We start from the raw sequence: 16,758 nt of genomic DNA, 5'->3' as shown, positions 1-16,758 counted from the left end.
GTAAATTTTTAAATTAGAGTCTAAATATGTTCATCATAACCTAGAAACAACAAAACTACTCCAAAGTCCTCAAGGCATTATTCAATGTGTGGAAAGCATTCTGAATGTACCTAGCGGATGGCACCAAGAGCACCACTAAAATAGAAAATAGGAAAAATTAATTTTTTAGAGAAAAATGTTTTCAAGTTATATTTGAATGGAAATTCGGAATATGCTTTATAATTATGAAAAACGGGGGATTTACCTTCAATGAGTCAGATTATTTTAATTCTGAAGACGACTCTCTGGCTTTAAGCATTAAATTGCCTTAGTGGTAAACTAAATGATAAGTGCACATCCAGCATTCTTTCATTTACATTTTGGATACCTCTTTTCTCCTCTCTCAATGCCAATTAACCGTTTGAAGAAAATAATTTAGCTTTGTTGGAGTAAGCATAATATTGTGCTATATTAAATTTTAAAAATGTATACTGGACATCTTTATTTCTGTATTAGGAAGCTAGGAACTAGAAAGGCTTTGGAAAAAATCAAAATAAATCTTACTGTCAAGTCATTTTGAAGATGTCCAAGCTCCTCCCGTATGTTGCTAAATGTGGACAGCACTAGTCGGAGTGACTTATCAGACATACCCCTCATCTGCAGGAAGAAAGGATTCATGGTTTAGTTTTCTTAACATTTGAAAATAGGCAATATATGTGAAAGTTATCTTTTCTTTTGTTCCTACTAGCAAACTTATTAATAATTTTACTTTGATATGGCAAATTAGAATAGTGATACAAGGCATTTTGTCAATAGTGTGTGTAAGTAATCCAAATAATATTCCTGAAGATAGCAATGTATTTATAACAAATATTTATTATTTTTTCCATGATAAAGTATCATCTTTGTCACAAAGTAGAATCCTAGCAACAAAATTTAATTTTTACATTATTCTTTATTTAAAAGATTAGAAGAGATGAGACAGTCAATCATCAAATAATAAAATGAATCTCCCTAAGTGTATTGCCAACTGCTTGAATTTTGCCTGAGGGGAGAAGAATATAATTATAATTAAGTTTAACTTTAAAGCATAGAGCTATCTCAATTTTTTTTTTTTTTTTTAACCAGAGTCTCACTTTGTCACCTAGGCTGGAGTGTAGTGGCATGATCTCAGTCGACTGCAATCTCTGCCCCTTGAGTTCAAGTAATTCTTCCACCTCAGCTTCCCAAGTAGCTGGGACTACAGGTACACACCAAAACACTCGGTGAATTTTTGTATTTTGAGTAGAGAACGGGTTTCACTGTGTTGGCCAGGCTGGTCTCAAACTACTGACCTCAAGTGATCCACCAGCCTTGGCCTCCTAAAGTGCTGGGATTACAGGTGTGAGCCACTGCACCTGGCTTATCTCAAATTTTAAAGAGAGAGGACACTCTTTTACTAGATTATTCTTATTTCATTAAAGAAAAATTGTTTAAAAAACAGACAACTTCAGCTTCTGGGAAGATGGAGTAGAAATACTTTCCACAACCAATCAGACATTGTTTAAGGCATAACTTTGTAACTTTAGCCTCTGATTGGTCACTTTCTGCAACCAATCCGACTGATAACGGGCCAGTACTTCATTTACATAGAGTGTACACCAAGTTACCAGTGGGAAACCTTTAGAGGGCATTTAAATCACATAAAATTCTGTAACTGCGCTCTTGAGCCAATTGCTCAGCCCACTCCCACCCTGTGGAGTGTGCTTTCGTTTTCGATAAATCTCTGCTTTTGTTGCTTCATAAAAAAAAGAAAGAAAAAAAATACTTTTCCCTAGCCTTCCTGTTAAGTACAACTAAAAACCTTGGACATTATATATAAAATAAATATAAAAAGACTCAAATTGGTGACAAGAGAAATGATTGGTTACGAATCTTGGGACCTGAGAAATGACACAGCAGTGAGTTCCTGGATTTTCTTTTTGCTTCATATATTAGATCAGTGTTGGGGAAGCTGGTAATCTAGTTACATCAATGGACAACAAAAGTCCTGAAAAGAGAATTCTCTCTCTAGCCAAAGGACCATAAAAGGGTCAGCCTAGCAGGACAGAAAACTTTTAGATAGTAACCACTCTATCTTAGCCAAACACCACAGAAGAAACTGCAACTCTACTTCCACACAGACAATCGACGGCAAAGAAGAGAGCTTAGAATGCCCCCTTGTCAGGCTCTAGGGAGGTACACAACACCATTCACTGGGATGGTGTCAGAAAAGGCAGAGTGAAGAGATGGTGCTTTCATTCCTACTGGCCAAAAATGAAATTCCATGCACTGTGATGTCAGTTGAGACTGTGAAGGGAGCTTGGACTTTCACCCTATTGCATCAAGAGAAGCTGAGTGAGGGAACCTCCACTTCCACCACCAGCTGGCAACAATAGGTAGTGCACACACTTTCACTGATATTTGAATATTTGAATAAGACTCAGAGAACCACAACATAAAAATGGCCAGGTCTCCTATCCAAGTACTAGCCAGGCTCAATCCTGCTTAGCTTCTGAGATCAAACAAGATCAGGCATGTTCAGGGTCAATTGAAAATCACTCATAATTCCAAGAACAACAAATAACTCAATAAGAAAAAACACTTAATTGATGACAACATCAAGATAATAGAAATGTTAGAATTATCTGATAAAGTGTGTAAAACAATCATCATAAATACTTCAACAAGAAGTTGCAAAGAGACTGTAAAAATACATTGTCTCAACAACAAAATAAGTCTCAGCAAATAAATAGAAGACATAAAGAATACCTAAATGGAAATTTTAGAACTGAAAAGGACAATAACAAGACAAAGAAACAAAAACCAAACCAAAACAACAAAACTCTCAAGAGGTAGGCTAAAAAGCAGAATAGAGAGAACACAGGAAAGAATTAGTGAACTTAAAGATAGAATAAAATAAAGTATATAATCTGAATATCAGAAACAAATAGATTAGAAAAAATTAAACAGAGCCTAAGGGCCTGTGGGTGTATACCACATATCTAGTTTTCATGTTCAGAGTTCTGGAAGGAAAGGAGAAAGAGGATGGAGCTGAAAAAATGTTTAAAAAATTATGACTGAGAAGTTTTCCAAATTAGTAAAACCTGGTAACATACATATTCAAGAAGCTGAGCATATCCCAAACAGGATAAACCCAAAGAAATCCATTACCAGGCAAATCAGAGTCAAACTTCTTTAAACTAAAGACAGACTAAAAATTTTCAAAGCAGCAAGAAAAACATTAATTATTGGGAATAACAATTCAAATGACAACAGATTTCTCATTACAAATCATGAAGCCCAGAAGGAACTAGCATATTATTTTTTAAGTACTGAAAGAAAATAATTGTCAACTGTAAATTCTATATGCAGTGAAATTATCCTTTAGGAATGGAGGGAAAATCACATTTTCGGATGAGGGAAAATGAAAATAATTTGTCACTAGCAGACCTAACCTTAAAGAATAGCTAAAAGAAGTTGCCTAAAGAAAAGAAAAGGATAAAAGAAAGAATTTGTAACATTAAGAAGGAAGATATAGCATGGCAAGCAAAAATATGGTAAATATAATAGGTTTTCCTTCTTTTCTACAGTTTTCTTTTTTTATTATACTTTAAGTTCTGGGATACATGTGCAGAATGTGCAGGTTTCTTACATAGGTATGCATGTGCTATGGTGGTTTACTGCACCCATCAAACTGTCGTCTACATTAGGTGTTTCTTCTAATGCTATCCCTCCCCTAACCCCTCACCCCATGACAGGCCCTGGTGTGTGATGTTCCCATGTGTTCTCACTGTTCAACTCCCACTTATGAGTGAGAACATGAGGTGTTTGGTTTTCTGTTTCTGTGCCAGTTTGCTGCAAATGATGGTTTCCAGTCTCATCCATGTCCCTGCAAAGGACATGAACTCATCCTTTTTTATGGCTGCATAGTATTCCATGGTACATATGTCCCACATTTTCTTTATGTAGTCTATCATTGATGGGCAATTTGGGTTGGTTCCAAGTCTTTACTATTGTGAATAGTGCTGCAATAAACATACATGTGCATGTGTCTTTATAGTAGAATGATTTATAATCTTTGGGTATATACCCAGTAATGGGATTGCTGAGTCAAATGGTATTTTTAGTTCTAGATCCTTGAGGAAGCGCCACACTGGTTAAACTAACTTACACTCCAACCAACAGTCTAAAAGTGTTCCTATTTCTCCACATGCTCTCAAGCATTTGTTTTTTCCTGACTATTTGATGATCGCCTTTCTAACTGACATGAGATGGTATCTCATTGTGGTTCTGATTTGCATTGCTCTAATGACCAATGATGATGAGCATTTTTTCCTATATTTGTTAGCTGCATTAATGTCTTATTTTGAGAAATGTCTGTTCATATCATTTGGCCACTTTTTGATGGGGTTGTTTTGTTTTTGTCTTGTAAATTTGTTTAAGTTATTTGTAGATTCTCAGTATTAGTCCTTTGTCAGATGAATAGATTGCAAAAATTTTCTCCCATTCTGTAGGGTGCCTGTTGACTCTGGTGATAGTTTCTTTTGCTGTGCAGAAGCTCTTTAGTTCAATTAGATCCCATTTGTCAATTTTTGTTTTTGTTGCCATTGCTTTTGGTGTTTTAGTCATGAAGTCTTTCCCATGCCTACGTCCTGAATGGTATTGCCTAGGTTTTCTTCTAGAGTTTTATGGTTTTAGGTCTTACATATAAGTCTTTAATCCATTTTGAGTTAATTTTTGTATAAGATGTAAGGAAGGGGTCCAGTTTCAGTTTTCAGCATATGGCTAGCCAGTTTTCCCAGCATTATTTATTAAATAGGGAATCCTTTTCCCATTGCTTGTTTTTGTCCAGTTTGTCAAAGATCCAATGGTTGTAAATGTGTGGCATTATTTCTGAGGCCTCTGTTCTGTTCCATTGGTCTATCTCTCTGTTTTGGTACTGGTACCAAACTGGTACTGTAACCTTGTAGTATAGTTTGAAGTCAGGTAGCATGATGCCTCCAAGCTTTGTTCTTTTTGCTTAGGATTTTCTTGGATATATGGGCTCTTTTTTTGGTTCCATATGTAATTTAAAGTATTTTTTCTAATTCTGTGAAGAAACTCAGTGGTAGCTTGATAGGGTTAACACTGAATCTATAAATTACTTTAACTAATATGACCATTTTCAAGATATTGATTCTTCCTATCCATAAGAATGGAATGTTTTTCCATTTGTTTGTGTCCTCTCTTATTTCCTTGAGCAGTGGTTTGTAGCTCTCCTGGAAGAGGTCCTTCACATCCCTTATAAGTTGAATTCCTAGGTATTTTATTCTCTTTGTAGCAATTGTGAATGTGAGTTCACTCATGATTTGGCTCTCTGTTTGTCTATTATTAGTGTATAGGAATGTCTGTGATTTTTGCACATTGATTTTGTATCTTGAGACTTTGCTGAAGTTGCTTATCATCTTAAGGAGATTTTGGGTTGAGACAATGGGGTTTTCTAAATATACAATCATGTCAGCTGCAAATAGAGGCAATTTGACTTCCTCTCTTGCTATTTGAATACCCTTTATTTCTTTCACTTGCCTGGTTGTCCTGGCCAGAACTTCCAATACTGTGTTGAATAGGAGTAGTGAAAGAGGGCATCCCTGTCTTGTGCCAGTTTTCAAAGAGAATGCTTCCAGCTTTTGCCCATTCAGTATGATATTGGCTGTGGGTTTGTCATAAATGGTTCTTATTATTTTGAGATATGTTCCATCAATACCTAGTTTATTGAGAGTTTTTAGCATGAAGGGGTGTTGAATTTTATCAAAGGCCTTTTCTGCCTCTATTGAGATAATCATGTGGTTTTTGTCATTTGTTCTGTTTATGTAATGGATTATGTTTATTGATTTGCATATGTTGAATCAGCCTTGCATTCTGGTGATGAAGCTGACTTGATCTTGGTGGATAAGCTTTTTGATATGCTGCTGAATTCAGTTTGCCTGTATTTTATTGAGGATATTTGCATTGATGTTCATCAGGGATATTGGCCTGAAATTTCCTTTTTTTGTTCTGTCTCTACTAGGTTTTGGTATCAGGATGATGCTGGCCTCATAAAATGAGTTAGGGAGGAGTCTCTCTTTTACTATTGTTTGGAATAGTTTCAGAAGGAATGTTACCAGCTCCTCTTTGTCCCTCTGGTAGAATTTGGCTGTGAATCTGTCTGGTCCTGGGCTTTTTGTTTTTTCTTTCTTTGTTTTTGTTTGTTTGCTTGTTTTTGTTTTTGTTTTTGTTTTTTTGGTTGGTAGGCTATTAATTACTGCCTCAATTTCAGAACTTGTTATTGGTCTATTCAGTGATTCAACTTCTTCCTGGTTTAGCCTTGGGAGGGTGTATGTTTCTAGGAATTTTTCCATTTCTTCTAGTTTTTCTGGTCTATTTGCTTAGATGTGTTTATAGTATTCTCTGATGGTAGTTTGTATTTCTGTGGGATCAGTGGTGATATCCCCTTTATGATTTTTTATTGTGTCTATTTTTCTCTCTTTTCTTCTTTATTAGTCTGGCTAGTGGTCTATCTATTTTGTTAATATTTTCAAAAAAACCAGCTCCTGGATTCATTGATTTTTTTGAAGAGTATTTCCTGTCTGTATCTCCCTCAGTTCTGTTCTGATTTTAGTTATTTCTTGTCTTCTGCTAGGTTTTGAATTTGTTTGCTCTTGCTTCTCTAGTTCTTTTAATTGTGATGTTAGGATGTTGATTTTAGATCTTTTCCACTTTCTCCTGTGGGCATTTAGTGCTATAAATTTCCCTCTAAACACTGCTTTAAATGTGTCCCAGAGATTCTGGTATGTTGTGTCTTTGTTCTCATTGATTTCAAAGAACTTGTTTATTTCTACCTCGATTTCGTTATTTACCCAGTAGTCATTCAGGAGTAGATAGTTCAGTATCCATGTAATTGTGCGGTTTTGAGTGAGTTTATTAATCCCGAGTTCTAATTTGATTGCACTGTGGTCAGAGAGACTGTTTCTTATGATTTTTGTTGCTTTATATTTGCTGAGAAGTGTTTTACTACCAATTGTGTGGTAGATTTTAGAATAAGTGTGATGTAGTGCTGAGAATAATGTACATTCTGTTGATTTGGGGTGGAGAATTCTGTAGATGTCTATTAGGTCTACTTGGCCTAGGGCAGAGTTCAAGTCCTGAATATCCTTTTGAATTTTATGTCACATTGATCTGTCTAATATTAACAGTAGGCTGTTAAAGTCTCCGACTATTATTGTATGGGAGTCTAAGTCTCTTTGTAGGTCTCTAAGAACTTACTTTATGAATCTGGGTGCTCCTGTATTGGGTGCATATATATTTAGGATAGGTAGCTCTTCTTGTTGCATCAATCCCTTTACCATTATGTAATGCCCTTCTCTGTCTTTTTAAAATCTTAATTGGTTTAAAGTCTGTTTTATCACAGACTAGGATTGCAACCCCTGCTTTTTTTTTCTTTCCATTTGCTTGGTAAATCTTCCTCCATCCCTTTATTTTGAACCTATGTGTGTCTTTGCATGTGAGATGGTCTCCTGAATACAGCACACTGATGGGTGTTCACTCTTTATCCAGTTTGCCAGTCTGTGCCTTTTAACTGGGGCATTTAGCCCTTTTACATTTAAGGTTAACATAGTTATGTGTGAATTTGATCCTGTCATTATGATGCCAGCTGGTTACTTTGCCCGTTAGTTGATGCAGTTTCTTCATAGTGTCGATGGTCTTTACAATTTTTTATATTTTGGTAGTGGCTGGAACTGGTTTTTCCTTTCCATATTTAGTGCTTCCTCCAGGAGCTCTTGTAAGGCAGGCCTGGTTGTGACAAAATCTCTCAGTATTTGCTTGTTTGTAAAGGATTTTATTTCTCCTTTGCTTGTGAAGTTTACTTTAACTGGATATGAAATTCTGGGTTGAAAATTCTTTTCTTTAAGAGTGTTGAATATTGTCCCCTACTCTCTTCTGCCTTGTAGGGTTTTTGCAGAAAGATCCACTATTAGTCTGATGGGCTTCCCTTTGTGGGTAACCCGACCTTTCTCTCTGGCTGCCCTTGACATTTTTTCCTTCATTTCAACCTTGGTGAATCTAACGATTATGTGTCTTGGGTTTGCTCTTCTCAAGGAGTATCTTTTTGGTGCTCTCTGTGTTTCCTGAATTTGAATGTTGGCTGGTCTTGCTAGGTTGGGGAAGTTCTCCTGGATAATATCCTAAAGAGTGCTTTCCAACTTGGTTCCATGCTCCCCATCACTTTCAGGTGTACCAATCAAACGTAGATTTGATCTTTTCACATAGTCCCATATTTCTTGGAGGCTTTGTTCATTCTTTTTCATTGTTTTTTCTCTAATCTTGTCTTCTTGCTTTATTTGGATAAATTGATCTTCAATCTGGGATATCCTTTATTCTGCTTGATCAATTTGGCTATTGATACTTGTGTATGCTTCAAGAAGTTCTCGTGCTGTGTTTTTCAGCTCCATCACGTCATTTATGTTCTTCTCTAAACTGGTTATTCTAGTTAGCAATTCCTCTAACCTTTTTTCAAGGTTCTTAGCTTCCTTGCATTGGGTTAGAACATGCTCCTTTAGCTCGGAGGAGTTTGTTACTACCCACCTTCTGAAGCCTACCTCTGTAAATTCGTCAAACTCATTCCCCATCCAGTTTTGTTCACCTTCCTGGCAAGGAGTTGAGATCCTTTGGAGGAGAAGAGTCATTCTGGTTTTTGGAATTTTCAGCCTTTTTCCACTGTTTTTTCCTCATCTTCGTGGATTTATCTACCTTTGGCCTTTGATGTCAGTGACCTTCGGAAGTGGTTTGTGTGTGGACATCCTTTCTGTTGATGTTCATGCTATTCCTTTCTTTTTGTTAGTTTTCCTTCTAATAGGCCCCTCTGCTGCACGTCTGCTGGAGTTTCCTGGAGGTCCACTCCAGACCCTGTTTGCCTGGGTATCACCAGCAGAGGCTGCAGAACAGCAAAGATTGCTGCCTGTTCCTTCCTCTGGAAGCTTCATCCCAGAGGGGTACCCACACAACGCCAGCTGGAGCTCTCCTGTTTGAGGTGACCATAGACCCCTGCTGGGAGATATCTCCTAGTCAGGGGGCCCAGGCGTCAGAACCAGTTGAGGAGGCAGTCTGTCCCTTAGCAGAGCTAGATCACTGTGCTGGGAGATCTGCTGCTCTCTTCAGAGCCAGCAGGCAGGAATGTTTAAGTATGCTGATGCTGCACCCACAGCTGCCCCTTCCCTCAGGTGCTCTGTCCCAGGGAGATGGGACTTTTATCTATAAGCCCCTGACTGGGGCTACTGCCTTTCTTTCAGAGATGACCTGCCCAGAGAGGAGGAATCTAGAGAGGCAGTCTGGCTACAGAGGCTTTGCTGAGCTGTGATGGGGTCCACCCAGTTTGAACTTCCTGGCAACTTTGTTTGTTTACACTGTGAGGGGAAAACCTCCTACTCAAGCCTTAGTAATGGTGGATGCCTCTCCCCCGCACCAAGCTTGAGTGTCCCAGGTTGCCTTCAGACTGCTCTGCTGGCAGCAAGAATTTCAAGCCAGTGGATCTTAGCATGCTGGGCTCCATGGGGGTGGGATCCACTGAGCTAGACCACTTGGCTCCCTGGCTTCAGCCCCCTTTCCGGGGGAGTGAAGGGTTCTGTCTCACTGGTGTTCCAGGTGCCACTAGGTTATGGAAAAAAAAAAAAAAAACTCCTGCAGCTAGCTCAGTGTCTGCCCAAATGGCCACCCAGTTTTGTGCTTGAAACCCAGGGCCCTGATGGTGTAGGCACCCGAGGTTATCTCCTGGTTTATGGGTTTTGAAGACCGTGGGAAATGTGTTGTATCTGGGCCAGAGTGCAGAGTTCCTCATGGCACAGTCCCTCACCGCTTCCCTTGGCTAGGGAAAGGAGTTCCCCAACCCCTTGCACTTCCCGGGTGAGGTGACATCCCACTCTGCTTCTGCTTGCCCTCTGTGGGCTGCACCCACTGTCTAACCAGTCCCAATGAGATGAGCTGGGTACCTTAGTTCAAAATGCAGAAATCATTTGTCTTCTGCATTGATCTCTCTGGGAGCTGCAGACCCGAGCTGTTCCTATTCAGCCATCTTGCCCTGGAAACTTTTCTAGAATTTTCTAAATTATGTTAAGTGGTTGAAGCAAAATTTAGTAACACTGTCTAATGTAGTTCTCAATGTATGTAGAGAGAATATTTAAGACAATTATAAATGCAGATAATAAAGATATGTAAAGGAAGCAAAATTTTATACATTTCACTGAAACTGGTGAAATATCAACACCAGTACACTGGGCTAAGTGTTTAAATGGTTTAAAATAATATACAATGTAATACTTAGAGCAGCCACTAAAAAGCCATAGTAAGAGATACAAGCAAGGGTACTAGAGACAAATTAAAGTGGAATTCTAAAACATGTTCAAGTAATCCATGGGAAAGCAGGACAAAGAAAACAGGGAAACAAAAATTAGAGACAACAAACAGGAAACAAAACAAAATGACTGATCTAGCCCTAACATAACAATAATTGCAACTTATCTAAATATACAAAATAAATAAAAGACAGAGATTGACTGAGAGGATAAAGAAAAAAAATCCCACTCCCGTATCTATAAGATACTCGCTTCAAATAAAATGAAAATTTTGCACATATATATGTATATATATGATAGTAAAAGGTTGGACAATAATCAAACCACACAAACATTAATCAAAAGAAAGTTAAAGCCATGCTAAAAGGGAAATTGTAGCACTAAATGCTTATATTAGAAAACAAGAGAGGTTCCAAATCAATAACCTAAGTTCCTATGTCAAGCACCTAGACAAATAAGAGCAAAATATACCAAAAGCAAGCAAAGATAGGGCGTAATACAGATAAGAACAGAAACTTATCATTTTTGTGGTAAGACCATTAAAATTCATTCTTTTAAAACAGAAATCAATGAAACTGAAAACAGAAAAACAATAGCGAAGACCAATGAAACTAAAATCTGCTTATTTGAAAAAGTCAATAAAATTGATAAGCCTCTGACAAGATTGACAAAGAAGAAAAACAGAAGACACTAATTATTAATATCAAGAATTAAATAGAGAATAGCAGTACAGCCATCAAAAGGATAAAATACTATAAACAACATGAACAACTATACATGCATAGATTTGACAACTTAGATGGAATGGACTACTTCTTTGATAAACACAAGATACCATAACTCACCCAATATAAAATAAATCATTTGAAGATCCCTGTAACTATTAAGGAATTGAATTTAGTTTTTTTATTCCCCTAAACCAAATCTCCAGGCCCAGATATTTTCACTGGAGAATTCTATCAAATGTTAAAAAGGAATTAGCAACAAATATTCAGAGTCTTCTAGAAAATAGAAATGGAAGAAACATTTCCTAACTCATTTTATGAAACTTGTATTACCCTGATATCAAAACCAAAGAGAGTACCGAAAAAAAGAAAGAAAAGAAAACTACAAACCTACAAACCAATGTGTCTCATGAACTTAGATGCAAAGATCCTCAGAAAGAGTTTAAAAAAAAAAAATAGACCTGGAATGCACGTTGGATGGACATCCCACCACCAGAGATAATATCAAGAATGGCTCCCAGATTCAGGTTTTGAGGAGCATATGTGTTCCTCAAACCACCATCTATAATACAGACTGTTTGTCACTAAAAATAATATTTCATTTAATTTTCATAAACATTATACCAGGTTCAATACTTTGGTGATCAACAAAGACCTGAGACCAAATATCAAACTTAGAAATTGGCGTCACCAGACAAAACTAGATTATCTTTAGGTTCATTTGTTGGAAAAACATGTACTCTTCTTTTTAGTCATATTTTCTTAGCATCTATGTTTTTTTTTTGTTTTTTTTTTTTTTTGAGATGGAGTCTTGCTTTGTTGCCCAGGCTGCAGTGCAGTGGTGCGATCTCAGCTCACTGCAATCTCCACCTCCTGTATTCAAGCGATTCTCCTGCTTCAGCCTCCCAAGTAGCTGGGATTACAGGCATGCACCAACATGCCCGGCTTATTTTTGTATTTTTAGTAGAGAGACGGGGTTTTACCATGCTGACCAGGCTGGTCTCAAACTCCTGACATCAAGGGATCCGCCCACCTCAGCCTCCCAAAGTGCTGGGATTACAGGCGTGAGCCACCGCGCCCAGTCCTTATTATCTGTCTTGATCTGTGGTCTCTCCCTTCCTCATGGGGAATTTACTGTTCCAGTGGTCTCTACCACAATTCTGGAAAAGTAAGGAATTGGCCTTTCCATTTCTCCTTGCCAATGATGAGATAGGGTGCGTGTGGTAGGAAAGAGGGTGGAATGGAGAAGAGGAAGGCAAAAACTATGAGATAGAGTCAGATTGTACTAAAGTGCTGAGGGGTAAATAAGGGCATTCTATAGAAGGGAATAATATTTCCAGAATGTGTTCCCAGATGCTAGTCATTCAATATACTTTTTGGTGATCTCACTAAACTGAAATATAACCCTAGTCTAATCAAAGAATCATCAACTCTTAGGAAAGAGGATTTTAATTTGGGACTTTCTGTTCTTAATCAAGGGAAGCAACCTAGGAAGCTGTTTGTTAGTGTTGATTTCACACATCCACACTTGACCCCATCTCACCTGCAGAATGTAGCGAATTTGCTGTTTTGTAAACTCTGATAATCCTTTAGGAATCAATGATTCAATGTCTTCCGACTGTAAGAAAAAAAGGCTTATCCATGGAACAGATACATGTCAATCTTAAGAAAAGCAATCCACAGACTTTTGTGTAATGGGACATATTTTAGGAATATTAAAAGATTCACTTTTTGAGAAACAGTTTCTATGAGTTTAATTTCTAGCCTTATCAGTTCTTATTTTTAAAAAATCAATTATATTACAAACAGTATAAAAATAATCCTGAATTCCACGCATTCGAGGGAAAACCTTTGGGCAACCAATGAGAAGTTCCATTTCTATTTTTAAAAAAATGAAATTAAAACAAAAGCAAAATGGTCTATTAAATACCTTTACACACTTTATTCATTGTATATTTTTAAAAACTGGAAGTTTTTTTGGGTGATATGACATTCTAGAAGTTCATTTTTGAAATAATGAAAACTTTGGGAAATAAAAATTAAGGGTGTTACAGGTTTTACTGAGAATTTACATAGAGCTGTGGTGACTTTTGAAAGATTGTGATGTTGCCACCACAACACTGAAACAGCTTCAACTAATTTTAAGTGAGGAGCTGAAGAGAAGTATTTCTTAAAGGTAATTTAGGAATTACTGAATAATTGTAATGAATGCAGTATACCAGTACACTGGAAAAAACGATTAAAATCACAAAAGAGGGAACTGTGCTTTTTATTGCATTGAAATAGATTTTTCTCTATTTGATTATTCTATTAAAAGCAATTATTAAGATAATATGCATATGTACTAGATTAATACTTGAAAATATTTTTACTTTAAGTTGCTGACTGGCATGGCACATACAAGGTTTTGAAGCATATTAAAACTAAATTTGCTATTTAATTAATCATACAGATTTCAGTTTTCTAAAGCAGAGAATATGTGGTCAGTGAAATAAGTCTTGTACCCCATAAATAAATGCACCTACTATGTACACACAGAAATTAAAAATAGAACATTTCAAATAAATATTGCAATAAGCATAGACAAATCACAAAGTGACAGTTGATAAAACATTTTTGTGAATGATTAGTAGTTTTATAGTTATTATAAATATGTAGTGTTTATATAATTTTAAAGGCAAAATGGCCACAATTTTTTCACTTACCTGCATTTTCAGTCTAGTAAAGGTACTTAACTAAAAGAATATTATTATTGCAAATATCAGAATCTCTCATTACACTATATTCGATTTTCAACTATTTTTGCACTTACCTCATCTGTAGACTCAAAGTCTTGTTTGCTGCAAGAACAAAAAAAAAGAGACAACTTTAGGAAAGTATATTCACTGATCATATATAAATGCTAGTTTTCTATTAATTGTATCTTACTTTTTGAAATATAAGAGGACTTATTCAATTTATAAGCACAAGTGAAAATGTTAAAACTAAAATGGCACTTTTAGTTAGTTTGACTAAAATATTTTTTCTGGAATTAGCAGATCTATTAAAAATGAACATCTGAATAACAAAATAATAAAATATACAGAAGTGGTTAGTACTATCCGTTAGCACCAGTTTAATTGTGGCTAGATTAGAAGTCCCCTGTGCTTGGCAATAAATGCTACTTGGGTGAATAAATAACAAAAATAGCTTTTCTCTCTCTATTTCCACTTTCATTTTCTCCTTCTTGTATCTTTCAGTGCTGATTCCATCTTCCCTCCACAGTGTTTTCAAGTTCTTCATACCCTATTTAATAAAATCAAAGCTTGCAAGAAAAGCCTGAATAACTCATTTAATCTATACTAGAGTATATTTGGCAATGACTGGCTTGAAGGATATTTGAATATTTACATAGGGACAAAGCATTAAGCAAAATGATCAAAATTCTAGTGGGGTAATAGAATTTCCAGCATCATAATGAGGATTTGGTCACAGGGCTTGAAAGACCCTTTGTGGAGCCATGATAGGTAGGAAAATGCTGAAGAAGATTTGTTTCTGGTTATACCAGACTGGCACTTGCTCCTTTGGGAATGTTGAAAACTGGAAAGGATACATTGATAGTGTTGTCTGGGGCAAGACACAGGCCTTCATTTTTGCCAACTTGTTCCCACTCCTCTTGATGGAAGAATTAGGCCCAAAATATATATGGTAAACATACTTCTCAAACAAATGAACAGAAAACAGTAAACATGGGTTCTGACAGCAAGGCATAATATTTATTTTATTTTAAAATAATTAACTTGACTTTATTGCCTAATAGAATTTTATCATGAAAACATTTCAAGATTGATTTGTGTCTTCTTTTTTTTAACTTTTATATTAAGTTGAGGGGTACATGTACAGGTTTGTTATATAGGTAAATTGCATTTTGTGGTGGTTTGGTGTACAAATGATTTCATCGCTGAGGTAATAAGCACAGTACCCAATAGGTAGTTTTTTGATCCTCATCCTCCTCCCACCCTCCACCCTCAAGTAGGTCTGTCGTTCCCTTCTTTGTGTCTGTATGTACTCAATGTTTAGCTCCCACTTATAAGTAAGAACATGCAGTATTTGGCTTTCTGTTTCTGCATTAGTTTGCTAAGAATAACAGCCTCCAGTTCCGTCCATGTCCCTGCAAAGAACATGATCTCATTCTTTTATATGGCTATATAGTATTCCATGGTATAGATGAACCACATTTCCTTTATCCAGTCTAAATACCATCAGTGGGCATTTAGGTTGATTCCACGTCATTGTTATTGTGAATAGTGCTGTGATGAACATAGGTGTGCAAGTGTCTGTATGGTAGAACGATTTATATTCCTTTGTGTATTGTTGAAAACAGTTTGGCAATTAGTCCAAGAACTTAAAACAGAATCAGCATTTGATTCAATGAATTTCTGGGTCAAATGGTGATTCTGTTTTAAGTTGTTGGACAAATTGCCAAACTGCTTTTCACAATGGCTGAACTAGTTTAGATTCCCACCAGCAGTGCATATGCATTACCTTTTCTCCACAACCATACCAGAATCTGTCATTTTTTGGCTTTTTAATAACAACCATTCTGACTGGTGTGAGAAGGTATTTCATTGTGGTTTTGATTTGCATTTTTCTAATGTTCAGTGATGTTGAGATTTTTTTCATGTGCTTGTCAGCTACATGTATGTCTTCTTTTGAAAAGTGTCTGTTCATGTCATTTGCCCACTTTTTAATGAGGTTGTTTGTTTTTTGCTTGTAAGTTGTCAAAAAGAAGTGTGGCAATTTTTCAAAGACCTAAAGACAGAGATACCATTCTACCCAGCAATCCCATAACTGTACATATACACAAAAGAATATAAATAATTCTACTGTAAAGACACATGCTTGTGTAAGTTCATTGCAGCACTATTCACAATAGCAAAGACGTGGAATCAACCTAAATGCCATCAGTGATAGACTGGATAAAGAAAATGTGGTACATATACACCATGGAATACTACATACCCATAAAAAAACAAGAGATCATGCCCTTTGCAGGGACATGGATGGAGCTGGAGGCCATTATTCTTAGCAAACTAACACAGGAACAGAAAACCAAATACTGCATGTTCTCACTTATAAGTGGGAGCTAAATGATGAGAACACATGGACACATAGAGGGGGAACAACACATACTGGGGCCTATTAAAAGGTGGAGGGTGGGAGGAGGAAGAGGATCAGGAAAAATAACTAATGGGTACTACGCTTAATACATGTGTGATGAAATAATCTGTACAACAAACCCCCGTAACACAAGTTTACCTATGTAACAAGCCTGTACTTGTACTCCTGAACTTTAAAAAAATGTTTAAATTCCTTATAGATTCTGGATATTAGACCTGTGTTGGATGTATAGTCTGCAAATATTTTCTTCTCTTATTCTGTAGATTGTCTTTTAAGTCTGTTGATTGTTTATTTTGCTGTGCAGAAGGTCTTCAGTTCAATTAGGTCCCATTTGTCCATTTTTGTTTTTGTTGTAATTGCTTTTGGCATCTTTGTCCATGAAGTCTTTGTCAAGTCTTAGGTCTAGAATGATATTTCCTAGGTTATCTTCGAGAGTTTTTATAGATTTTGGTTTCCGGTTTAAGACTTTAATCCAACTTGAGTTAATTTTTGTATATTGTGTAAGGAGG

General features: G+C 36.5%; 1 protein-coding gene across 2 annotated transcripts in view; it reads right to left on the bottom strand.

Annotated features, from left to right (window-relative positions):
• LOC105488016 (POF1B actin binding protein) overlaps nt 1-16,758 on the bottom strand; it is a 111,524-nt gene that overhangs the window by 35,164 nt on the left and 59,602 nt on the right. For both annotated transcript variants that reach the window (XM_011751666.2, XM_011751665.2), the window contains exons 8-10: nt 13,902-13,929; nt 12,633-12,707; nt 544-636 (exon numbers count right to left, since the gene is read on the bottom strand). In XM_011751666.2, coding sequence (XP_011749968.2) covers nt 544-636; nt 12,633-12,707; nt 13,902-13,929 — 196 coding nt within the window. The remainder of the gene's footprint in view (nt 1-543; nt 637-12,632; nt 12,708-13,901; nt 13,930-16,758) is intronic.

Source organism: Macaca nemestrina, chromosome X, assembly GCF_043159975.1.
Source record: "Macaca nemestrina isolate mMacNem1 chromosome X, mMacNem.hap1, whole genome shotgun sequence".
NCBI lineage: Eukaryota > Metazoa > Chordata > Mammalia > Primates > Cercopithecidae > Macaca > Macaca nemestrina.
Note: the sequence above shows the minus strand (reverse complement) of the source record. Positions and strands in the feature narration are given on the sequence as shown.